At 45.0% G+C, this 12528-nt stretch overlaps 2 protein-coding genes across 2 annotated transcripts in view; one reads left to right on the forward strand and one right to left on the reverse strand.

The window, feature by feature from the left end:
• Positions 1–2593: 2593 nt before the first annotated feature.
• On the reverse strand, positions 2594–8269 carry LOC129838551 (sorting and assembly machinery component 50 homolog B-like). The gene is made up of 15 exons (XM_055905606.1): positions 8086–8269; positions 7650–7763; positions 7417–7518; positions 7202–7289; positions 6913–7019; positions 6486–6616; positions 5709–5796; positions 5468–5596; positions 5280–5351; positions 5102–5188; positions 4915–4985; positions 4661–4728; positions 4401–4547; positions 4122–4263; positions 2594–3289 (listed from the first exon to the last, which is right to left on the reverse strand). Exons 1-15 carry the CDS (start codon positions 8104–8106, stop codon positions 3244–3246), a joined length of 1413 nt encoding a protein of 470 aa, XP_055761581.1. The 5' UTR covers positions 8107–8269; the 3' UTR covers positions 2594–3243.
• Positions 8270–8967: 698 nt separating this feature from the next.
• LOC129838364 (signal peptide, CUB and EGF-like domain-containing protein 1) overlaps positions 8968–12528 on the forward strand; it is a 23478-nt gene continuing 19917 nt past the window's right edge. Inside the window, exons 1-2 of the mRNA XM_055905299.1 lie at positions 8968–9143; positions 11182–11304. Of these exons, the coding sequence (XP_055761274.1) occupies positions 9056–9143; positions 11182–11304 (211 nt within the window). The 5' untranslated portion in view covers positions 8968–9055. The remainder of the gene's footprint in view (positions 9144–11181; positions 11305–12528) is intronic.

Genomic DNA, 12528 nt, shown 5'->3' on the forward strand with positions numbered 1-12528 from the left:
TGTAGTAAGAATTGCTGTTCGACATGAATTATGCGTGCCTCCAGTGGAATATAGTTGTCCTTTTATCAAAAGACCACGAAACCGGCTCGGACACGAGGACGCAACATTGATCGACATTCATGTAAAAGAAAAACGCGTTAGCTTCATCTTTCGCCCCTCTTGAATGGGTTATGACGAGTAGGCTACTATTACATTGTAATTACATTGTAATCAGATATAAATAGCAGCCATTATGTTGTATTTTAGGTTGGTGCATTTTATACAAAAGTATCTGTATTAGTTTATTTCAATGTTTATCAAAATAATAAAACCACACACACACACATCAGTATCAGACCATATGTAACTGGGATTGTTTAGTCATTCATTTAATTTCATCCATTCACTACAGGCCCAGGTTTGGACAGCTTTTCCATCTCAGGAAAACCATCGATGTGTAAACACATTTTGACCTCTGCTGAACTCCCTGATGGAAAGCTAGAGCAGGGCAGTTCTCTCTGGATAGTAGTGGAAGGAACCCCAAACATTCACTACAAGGTGCTTTAAACACTCCACAGTTATGCCCTCTCCTGTGTGGACATTGTTTAACATGAAGAATTATGCATTTGTATTGTTTATGAGTGAGGACAATTGTATCTGTATCAAAGTGATTTGTTGTTCTGTAATTCAGATTCAAGTTTCTGTAAAGCAGAGTCAATCATAAGTCTCCATTTCAACATACAGTATATTCTATCTTCCATTATAGGCAGACTCAGTTGGTTCAGTGTCCGACTGTTAGAAGGCACCAGTACTCTACTCTCCGTGTTGCTATATCAGCGAGAACACACCTGCTGCTGTGTCTCCCATAGTGAGTGAGCTCTGATCAAACATTCTACCCCCGTCCACACTGAACTGCCTGGCACAGGTTCCCCCATGCCAAGGTCAACAGGGTTACTTCTCAGTATGAAGAGATGGGCAAGCAAGGATAACCCCCCCCACACACACACACTGACCCACACGTGCATGCACACACACAAAATGTCTACTGATATCACTGTGGTCATCTGCCTTTGACCCCTAGTGCCCCCTATAAGCCTGCTGATTTCCAATGGGATACTGTATTACTGATTTGTATCCATGTCATAGTCATGACAACAGTGTACTACTTACTGCCTGTAATCTTAGTACCTAAATTGAATATGTTGTTTTGTTTGCCAACAATGTATCCTCGTGTCAAGGTTTAAAATGTCATGAGGGAAATATAAGGTACTCCTCTATCACCCATGCGCCACATAAAGAGCAATGTATCAGTGGGTAATTTTTAATTAAGCTGTCACAAAAGAACAGTGTTTGGAAGGACAAATTTAACAATGCATGCAACAATATATTTCCATCATTACATTTTAAACTTGGACACGAGGCTACATTGTAGGCACAGATCAGTGAGTCAGTTTCCCCTACTATTTACTAAATGTAGAATTGGAAGATCCCCCCTGCTGCCTCCTGTTGAGGGCTGAAGGGATCCATGTCAACAACAAGCAATAAAGAAGCTAAGGCTGGCGAAGGAAGGAGGCGGAGGAAGGAAGAAAACACAGAAACAAATAAAATATAGAGGTGAGCTTTGAAAGGTCTATTACACAGGGGTGTGGGTGTGCTGTGAGGGAGCGATAGGGCTGGGATCAGTGTCACAACTCCACGCCACTGGAGAGGGTCTGGAGGGTTGCCAGCTGCTGTTTACAAGGCTACAAGCCCCACAGCACAGTGTTCACATGCGTTTGATACTGGTCTGCTGACGCTTGATAGGGACGAAAACCACCTCCATATGAAAACTAAACCACCAGGCTTTCTCTGAGAGAGAATGGAGGAACACGGTTCAACAAGGTTCAGTAGACAGACAGAGATGCTGTCAGGTTGTTTGGCTGGCAGATTCACACAAGTGGTACAGTAGAGAGGTTGATGTCAGTACATGGGTACTGTACTAGCCTGTCTCTGTAGCACACCAGGGCCCGTATCCACAAAGCCTCTCAGAGTAGGAGTGCTTATTTAGGATCTGTCCATATAATATTATTCATTATGATCTAAAAGGCAAAACTGATCCTAGAACAGCACTCCTGCTCTGAGACGCTTTGTGGATACAGGCCTTGCTGGGTCAACAGCTGTTCTGCGCTCTTAGATCGACTCATCATGGCTCTTCAATGTGTCGTTTCTCACTGTAAATAGGACTTCAGTGAGCAGTTGAATTGCCTGTAAAAACTGGATGGATTACCATGAGATTATAGTTGATATGTTATAATTACAATATAAGTCAAATGTTGACAATGCAGTGAAGTTCACTAGTTGCAATTGCACATGCGTTGGATATCTCCATGCTGCAGTTCAGTGTAGACAGTTGGTGCACTCCCAAGCCATTGAATATATCAGTTGACTTATATACCAAGTTTGTGACTATTAATAACTGCAGGCTGATAAAACTGGCTACAGTGAGACCTGTACGTGACACACCTGTGTGTGCTGTAACTGCTGTCGTTAATGCAGGTCTGAGGGTGTTTCAGATCAACTTTGGATCTGAATAAAGTATTGCAAATGTGTCTCTATGAGAAACCACAAAAAAAGATGAAGGGGAACAAATGTGATTTATTGTGTAACTTAGACATTAAAACGAGGACTAACAATAAGAGCAGTGGTGGTGGGTCACACTTGGGGTTCCCACCTCAGATTCACAGGGGCTGCTGTGGAGAGGGGGAGTCAACTCTCAATTCTCCACGTCAAACAGCAGAACCGACCGTTTTGACATGAGGAGTTATCAATTCCCTTCCATGGGCTAAGTGAGTTCTGTCATCAAAAAGTGCTGGTTATATGTTCCCCCATTAAATGTGATCCCTTCTTTTGCCTCAACATCTTGGCATGTACAGGATTCTATTGACAAATCAGTTGGCAAGAGTTCTAGTAGGGTCAAATGAATCTAGAACCAAAACCAATAGTCACTTCCCTATGGATAGGGCAGGCAGCAGTCTTGGAAGGCAGGGGAGATAAACCCAAATCTCTTTGTCTGGCCAGAAACGTAATGGAAAAGTAACACAGCAAACATAGTGGGTGATATCATTGGTTAATATCAAAAAGGGCGGCGGGGCACTCCTCCAGAACCGTGCATTCTGGTAGGGCTCCCACAGCTAGTGTTACACTCAACAGATAACAAGTGACAATGCTCTTCTCCCTTTCCCATCGTGCGCTCTGCTGTTGGACCCGGGCGGCAGGGTGATGACATCACAGGAAGCGGATTCCTGCTCCAAACTGGATGCCATCGCATATCCTGAGGCAGGGAAGGAAAAAGAGGGAAGATGACCTATATGTTCCGCACCTTGTGTATACCTAGGTGTTATGGCTTGTGTGTCTGTTTATTTACAGCATATATGAGTTGTATAGCATTGCCGCAATAACTCCTCTCTCATCTCTTGTTCTATCATCTCTGCAGTGGTGGGAAAAGTACCCAATTGTCATACTTGAGTAAAAGTAGATAGATACCTTAATAGAAAATGACTCAAGTAAAAGCGAGTCACCCAATAAAATACTACTTGAGTAAAAGTGAAGTATATTTAATACCAAATACTTTTCAAGTATCAAAGTAAATGTACAAGTATAAATCATTTAAAATTCCTTATATTAAGCAAACCAGATAGTACAATTTATGTTTTTTTTTATTTATTATTTTTTACAGATAGCCAGGGGCCCACTCCAACATAATTTACAAATGAAACATTTGTGTTTAGTGTGTCCGCCAGATAAGAGGCAGTAGGGAAGAACAGCGATGTTCTCGAGTGTGTGAATTGGATCATTTTCCTGTCCTGCTAAGCATTCAAAATGTAACAAGTACTTTTGGGTGTCAGGGAAAATCTATGGAGTTGAAAGTATATAATTTTCTTTAGGAATGTAGAATTAAAAGTTGTCAAAAATATAAATAGTAAAGTACAGATACCCCAAAAAACAACTTAAAAAATACTTGAAAGTACTACTTATGTAAGTACTGCATCTCTGGGAGTGTATATGCGAGTCTGCTCTTACACTTTTTCCCCCTTCTAGAGCGCTATATAAAGCCCTAGCCTACAGGAGTCTGACCTGCTCCTCCAAATGTGTGTGTGTTGTACCTGTCTCCACTCTGAACCCCCATGGGAATGCAGTAGTTGAGCTCCAGCCTGGCGATGTTCGCGAGACGCAACACGATGCCTGCTCCATACGACCAGCGGATACACTCCGCCAGCTTCTGTAGGTGTGCTCTTGGACCCTCTCCTGGGGACAGGAAACACTTACACGTAAGAAGAGGCAGAATGCACACATAGATACACAAACAGACAATTTAACATTTATTAGTTAATAGGGGCAATGAAAAACAGAACATGGATTAATATGGAGTTGAAGGTTCCCACCGTAGTTGAGGTTGCACAGGTTCCCAGCGTTGAGGAAGAAGTGTGTCCTGAAGAGGTCTCCGAAGCCGCCCCGGCCCGGACGGAAGGGCAGAGGAGTGTACAGGTGGAGCCCGCCTGCCCAGTACGCCTCTCCCCCCAGGTAGTCACCTGCAGCAACACAGGTAAAACCTTACGTTTCATCATCATGACTCCGGGCAACTGACCCAACCCTGTGTCACCACACATGCCCGTTCAAATAAACAGAGAGCACGTGACCTCACCCTCGCTCTGTGGGCCGATGCTGTACATTCCAAATCCTCTCACACTGGTGGGACCGCCCAGATAGAACCTGGACAATACAGAAATATATGTCAATGACATATAATAACAGCCAAATGTCACTCACAGACCACAGGTCCTCACAACATCCCCTAAACACTGGAGGATAAATACTTCACAGAATGAGTTCTCAATGGCGCCACCTAGCGATTTCTATCAAATCCATGTGCCATGAATCTGATGGGAGTGGTCCTACCTGTCAGCGATGGAGGACGGTCTGCCTCCGATGGGGAGGAGACACCCACCCCAGAGGGAGGCGGAGAGGACCTGAAAGAAACCACCAGGGCCATGTTATGACATGTTGAACACTCAGGTACCCATAATTAACTTCCTATTTGACCTGGGTATTTCCCCCCAGGTTAGGGACTGTAGTGTTCCCTTACCGAGTCCCAGACCAGCCGTCTGTTGACCTGCAGCTCAAAGTCCTCCTTCAGGAAGCTGGCGTCTCCGCCTGTATAGCCAGCCAGCTCCTACAGAGGGCAAGACAACACACATCAGTATGGCCACTTCATATAGATCTAGTGGTGTATTATGCAGAGGAAATCACATACACAAACATACCTGGTTGATCCTCAGTAAGGCACCTTTCTTGGGGAAGATGGCAGAGTTCCTGGTGTCAAAGGACATGGTGTGCTGCAAGACAACACACATCAGTAGATTGACTCAGATTCTTGCTATTTTGAGAGTTAAGATCATTAACGGGTTAAGATTATTAGATAAAGGGAACTGAGAGACAAAGGGCTTTGTACCGAGAGGGCAGACTTGAGGGTGTGTCCGCTCTCTTCTCGCACGGCGAAGGAGGCACTGCGTGCCAGACAACCCAGCTCCCTCCACACACCCTCCCACTTCAGAGTGTGGTTGGTCCTCCACAGAGGAAACTATAGGAGAGAGAGAAAGTTACGCCTGTGGAAATTCAAGGCAGATAAAATGGAAAAAAAACTAATGTGACACACACAGACCCACAAACACACACAGTAGGAGTCCTCTTACATTGAGCTCAGTGGAGACTCCTCTGTCTGTCTCTTTGAGGGAGCTCCATGGAAACTGGCCTGTGACTTTGTACAGGTTTAGAGCGAGGCTGCAACAAGACAACACCTGTCAGGGCCGTGAACCATACAGTGCTCGTCTCATTACTGAACTATGTTCTACATAAAGGTTATAAATACATCACCATGGCAACATAACATACTGTCAATATGACCACTGATGGAAACAATCACAACTTGAAACAAAATGGCAGCCATTACACCGCAAGTGCTATTTGTTTTTGTTGTAATTTATACTGCTTTTTTCTCCCCAATTTTATTAGTACGATCTTGTCTCATCGCTGCAACTCCCCAACGGGCTCGGGAGAGGCGAAGGTCGACTCATGCGTCTTCCGAAACATGACCCGCCAACACCCGCTCGCTTAACCCGGAAGCCAGCTGCACCAATGTGTCGGAGGAAACACCGTTCAACTGACGACCGGTTAGCCTGCAGGCACCCGACACGCCACAAGGAGTCGCTAGAGCGGGATGAGGCAAGTAAAGCCCCACCGGCCAAACCCTCCCCTAACCCAGACGACGCTGGGCCAATTGTGCACCGCCCTATGGGACTCCCAGTCACGGCCGGTTATGACACAGCCTGGGATCAAACACCAGGCTGCAGTGACGCCGCAATACTGCTATGCAGTGCCTCAGACCGCTGCGCCACTCAGGAGGCCTGCAAGTGCCATTTCAATGTCCTTTCGACACAGAGAGCAAGGAAAGAGGTGTTCACTGTTCATACTTGCGTTCGAAGTTGCCTGGCTGGGGCTTGAAGAAGGACAGGCCGTAGGAAGTCTCCTTGGTCCCATAGGAGAACTGGAAGGTTAACTTCTCAGCACGGCCAAACACGTTAGGAAGCTTCACACCCAACACCTGGAAGACAGAGACAACGTTACTCCCAGGTCAGGGTCTCACACCTGTTCTACCTGTCTCTGAACCTACATTAACACACTATGCACCCATTTGGAAGTGTTTGCAGTGAAAATGAGGCAGGCAAGCTGCTTAACCTGTCTGTCTGGAAATCACCTCTGTATCACATGATTGCATTTAGGAATGTCAGCCCTGGGTCATTGTGACAGGGGTTTCAATGACCAACAAGTGTGTGATGCTTTGTTATAGCGCTCCTGTAAGTGTGTGTGTGAGAGATAGTGGTGTGTGTATTCTCTCACCATGCTGCCCTCGTTGTTGCCGACCATGGTGTTGTAGCTGCCTGTCAGCCTCTTCATCTCTGTCACCTCGAACGTCACGTCCAGACCATTGGGCAACGCATCCGCACCTGGGAGGGGTAGACCAAAGCAGGCCGTGACCACAGCTAGACTAACAGAGGGCTCCTCTCCAGTGACGCAAATATCTTTTTACTGGTTATCCTTTCATATTGGCAACATCTCATGATTGAGATTGGTTGTGATATTGTTTCAGACACACACACACACAGGTGTTTATGGGTGCACACTGTACCATCTGATGTATCTATGACAACCTCCACCTCTTTGAAAATGCCCAGACGCAGCAATTTCTGTCTGGCAATATGAGACTTCTTCATGACCTGTCAAAGACCCACCAAACAGCTTTTAGCACAGATGTTTCCCCTGAAACAAGGGAACATTTCAGAGTGTGTGTGTAGGTTATGTGTGCATGTTTAAGTATGTGGAGTCCAGAGTGCTCATACTTACATCAATAAGGTTTTTGGCATCGAAGACCTCTGAGATTTCATAGCCCAGCAGATCCTCTTTCGTTCGGCCCAAGCCCTCAATGTTGACATGTTGGACAACAACCTGCAATGAATGGACAGATTCTCAGCATCCATTCCAACTAGGTGGTCAATGATTTCCTCAGCTCCCTTCGCTAAGGAGATGGCGAACAATTTGTAATTGTAGTAACGGTAACTTGGATAAGAGATGCGTACGTCTTTGTTTTCTAGGACCTCCTGTTTAGTCTCATGTTCTGCCTCTTGCACCTCAATCATGTCGTCGGGGTGAACGCCCATGTCACGCCCGTGCATCGGGAGAGGGTCCATACTCTGAACAGTGTCGAGAAAGAAGAACACTTATATGAAGATATGACCATGCTTAGATAGCTATCTAGCTAGCTTCGTTCTGTAAAGGTGGTACATTTTCTAACACGCTGACAGACCAGACACAATCCATATTGCATAACATTAGAGTAAAATAACTATTTGGCGCATGTCATACAACTCTTTGCCATTAATGTAATTTCTTTATCTAGTCCGTCTTTCTTTATCTAGTTCGTCTATAGTACACCACCATACAATACACACAGAACGGGGAGGTCATGCAGAATTTCATCCCCACTTCTCGTGGTTGTAAGAAATGAAGATTTACCCTTGCGTGGACAGTCCCCATAGTGACGTCTTTCTCTTGAAAAATATCCCTTTTGATAAGTAAATGTTTTTTAACAGGCCTATTTAGAGAAGAAAGTCACTACTGCCAATGGCTAGATTTTCCAGGTCCAAGCTCCCTTCAAGGGAGACGCCATGACACTTTGCGAAGCCTGCTCTGCGCACAGTGATTGGTCAAACATGTGCTTTGTCACTGACAGGTGGGCGGGACAAAACTAGCGCACTGTGTAGTGTGTGTCGAGACCAGCAGAGGGCAGTATCTCTACACTCAAACTTCAGCCTGTGTAAAGTTCCTACTTTGACTTTGGGCAAGTCTGTGCATTATATTTAGAGATAATGTTGGTCCCTTCAGATGTATGCTTCTTATGACTTCGTTTATTTCAAAGTATTTCCATTGCATTGTAAAGAATGACAAGAATAGACCACAACCAACTAAGAAGTGCCCAGAACTGCCCATTTGGCTACGCATTTAGCCTGTTGAAATAAGCGCATGCGGGACAATTCATCTGAAAAACATAGGAATACCTGAGCTCTTTTTTCTCAATATTATTCACCACGATTGTAACTTGAAGATGTATAACCTTATTTATAGGCCTACATCATCAAGATTCATGAGTTCCATTATAGGAAATTGAGACCTCTGTTGACAATTTGGCCCCGCGCTAGTGAGAAATATCTGAAAACATTTATTGATCAAGTTTGATGATTTTCTGTGTTGGTTGCGGTCTCAGGCAGTGAGTAATCAATTGAACCAAAGCAACCAGTTTTCCTCTCTCTCTCTCTCTCTCTCTCCCTCTACACCTCCAATCCGCTCCTCAAATGCGTGCAAGCCAATCAGAGAGCGGCTCCGCTGGTCTCGTTGTCCTCTTCTCCTGCCACTGCCAGTACCAAAACGGTTCTCTTATCAAAGAAACACATAACCAAAAAACTGCATTCAATCACCTCCTTTTACCATGGGAAGTGCTTGTTTTTCCTGGGACGTTTGTTTGTTTTTCGTCCTCATTAATACTTGTGAGGTGATGGGGAATGTTGGACTCGCAGGTAAAGAGCTCTCATTCTATCCCTTTCTGTCTTATATGATTTTGACACATATTTTTAAGATAGTGCTGTCTATTTTTCCTGTTAATGTTTTATTGAACTGTTTAAACCAGCGCATGACAGCGTAGAATAGGTGAAACGTAGTGGATTTCTTTAATGCCTAGGCTAACGTAGATTATGTTCATTTTAATTGGAGAGTATTTGTGGACTGAGATAACATGTTCCTTTGAGAAACACTTGGTTGAGGATGGATAATTTGGGCTAGCAAAATTTGAACAGCATGGAAAAGAGAAATAGCTGAACACCGATATTGCACGACAACATTGAATGAAATATATCAATTTGATGCCAAATCTAGCAATTATAAAAGGCTTTGAATGGGTGATGTGATATGCGCGCGAAATAACTCAGGCTGCAAACACGTTTACATTTGGCCTTGCGGGGCTGAACCATTTTTACTCATTTTTGACTGACAATACAATACGCCGTGTTAGTCCAGTTTGTATTGACAATATTACTCTAAACACTATTTGAAGTTGAGTATTTGTTTCGCCCTATTGAATTGCCCTTTCTGAATGTTAAACAAGTGAGAAGAGTCGACAAGAAATGAGGTCCATCGACTGATATCTATCTGCATGTTTTACCAGTCGTAGATCAATCTGTGAGGTAGGTCCTGGACGGATTAATGTGTGAATAAAAAAATGTATGACTAAGCATCTTTTCACCTATCTGCTTGAACGAATCCCTCCTATGAGCTGATACATAGCATCTTTGCCGGATCAGTTGCCTGCCCCGAGGTGTCCATATGGACGTGGGTTGGGAAGGTGGCCTTCACGGTCCTTGGAGTCCATCTCAACCTGCTTATTGACTATCTTTCAGCGGATAGCGGTGCGCATTGTCTCCCTCCAACTATGGATGGCGAGAAGTCAATATTGGGACGGCCACTGAAGCACGGGAGACGGCTTTATTTAACTATTAGTCAACGGTATTTCATACTAATTGTCCAATGGTGAACCTGCAATAACAGTTTCCTGCCTTACATCTATCTATTCACTGTCAACAACTCAGTGAGACCTGGCAGTTGAACTATCAAGTCCAGGTTTTACAGGCTATATTCCACTGCTTACTCCTATCACTTTATTTTTCCTTTCTACTGGCGCTCACATGGGAGCAAATAAATCAGTCATCCGCTTGAAAAAAAATATTTATTGTGATGACATTTTATTGTTTATTTATTGCATTTTGTTGAGCTGGGCGGGGGTCATTTCTGAGAAATAAACGCTGGGTTTACGTCTCCCAACATGGGCTTGTGAGGGGCAAGACAGGAGACAGGGTAGCTGCTTATCAGCTCAAGATACATCACTAGAGAGAGAAAGAGAACAGAATTTTGGGTAGATTAAACTTTCTCTCTTACACTTTTGGTCTCTCTCTCTCTCTCTCTCTCTCTCTCTCTTCTCTCTCTCTCTCTCTCTCTCTCTCTCTCTCTCTCTCTTGCTTTCGCTGTCTGTCTGTGTGAATGAGCTGTAATGAGCCGGCTTGAGGTCCCTGGATTCAGCCCCAGATGTGACTCTCTAACATTGACTTGATCAATTAGGGTTCCCTATAGCCACTCAGTATTCCAGAGACATACACTAAGCCCTGATACACTAGTGTACCTCTCGGCTAATGGTATTTGATTAATATAAATTATTATTGGTTTTGTCCTCTTTAGTGTTACCGGTATCTTTTATAGAGTTAAGAAACCTCACCCTCCATCCACTATGTCCCTCCCTGACAGTTTATTGTCTTATATGAGGAGTTCTACATTTTGGACGTTTGCCATCATAAAGTAAATATTTCCAGCCTGTATATATCTGGACGGAGCTGCATTTGGCCAAGAGGACTGGGCTTTCCCTGAGAGAGCGGGATTAAAACATTCGATTGAGGTTGTGTAAAACCCATTCACCTCTCACCAAAATCATCGCCATTTTGTCGACTTAGTCCTATTGATGAGTCCTTGGAGACCAGTGGTTTACAGTTGTCCCTTGTGTCATTTCTCTAGATGCCGATGAGTGCTCTGAAGGCACGGATGACTGTCACATTGATGCTCTCTGCCAGAATACCCCCAAATCCTTCAACTGCATCTGCAAGCCGGGGTACAAGGGAGACGGCAAGCAGTGCGAAGGTGAGTTCAACTCCGTTGTCTCATTACGACTTCAATGTGATATTACTCCCCTCTATATTACTTAATTCACCCCCCGCCCCCCTCCCTCCCGCCACTCCGATCCAAATCATCATCGTCAATCACCCCACACCCCTGTCCTCGCCGCACTTCATTCCGCCTGCCCCCTATTGCTCTCTGACAGGCTCAGCAGTAATGGCAGGTTTTACAGCTGTTTCACAGGAACCCCCCGTTTCTCTCCCCATTCCCGACTCGAGCCCCCCCGCCAGCTCTCCTAATTAACTGTGAGGAAGTGGACTAAGGGAAGGTGTGAGGGTGAGAGGGGGCAGCACCTGGCTGTGCTTTCACACCTCCCCTCATTTCTGCCTCAAATCACACCACAGCTGGAGCTAGAGTTAGCTTAGCGCACAGCACAGCACACACTCCCTCCCAACGCTAGCCTGTCTAGCCGTACAAATGCCATCGAAACACATCTACGCACGCACACACGCAAACGCCAGTTCAGCTTTTAGGCTACCACGGCAAATAGCGTTGACCCAAAACGATACATCAGTCATATTGGCCCCTAGAGCTAGCCAGGATAGGAGAGCAAGAGAGGATTGTGGCGATGACGGGCCCTTTTCTATAGGGGTTTTCACTGTCTCTATGTTCAGGCTTTTTCAAGTGTCTCCTGTCTGTTTAAGTATTTGTGTGTCTGTCAGTGAGTTATATCCAACACTTTCTGCTGTTTGCTCAGCTGTGTACCAGTCTCCCCCGCCCGAAACACACGCACGCACGCACGCACGCACGCACGCACACACACACACACACACACACACACACACACACACACACACACACACACACACACACACACCACACACCACACACCACACACCACACACCACACACCACACACCACACACACACACACAGAGTGAGCAGGTGTTATGTCTGAGGAACTCACCTGGATATTGCCCATTCAGAGACTCTGTACCTCTCATTTGGTCAACCTGGGGAGAACACAATGAGATGAACCTGTGTCATTGTTTGATTAGCTCACTTATCAAATGCCTCAGGCTGTGTGAGTCGGTCTTCCTACATAGGACTATATAATCCCCCACCTGGCTTGGAGAGAGGGGGTACAGGAGATTGACTATTATTTCCACCATTTTGTGTCTGCTGACTCTGTTGAGTTGCGTGCAAGTCCATATTAGCAGCAATCAGGTCTACTTGATATAGCTCTGT

This window comes from Salvelinus fontinalis, chromosome 39, assembly GCF_029448725.1.
Source record: "Salvelinus fontinalis isolate EN_2023a chromosome 39, ASM2944872v1, whole genome shotgun sequence".
Lineage (NCBI taxonomy): Eukaryota > Metazoa > Chordata > Actinopteri > Salmoniformes > Salmonidae > Salvelinus > Salvelinus fontinalis.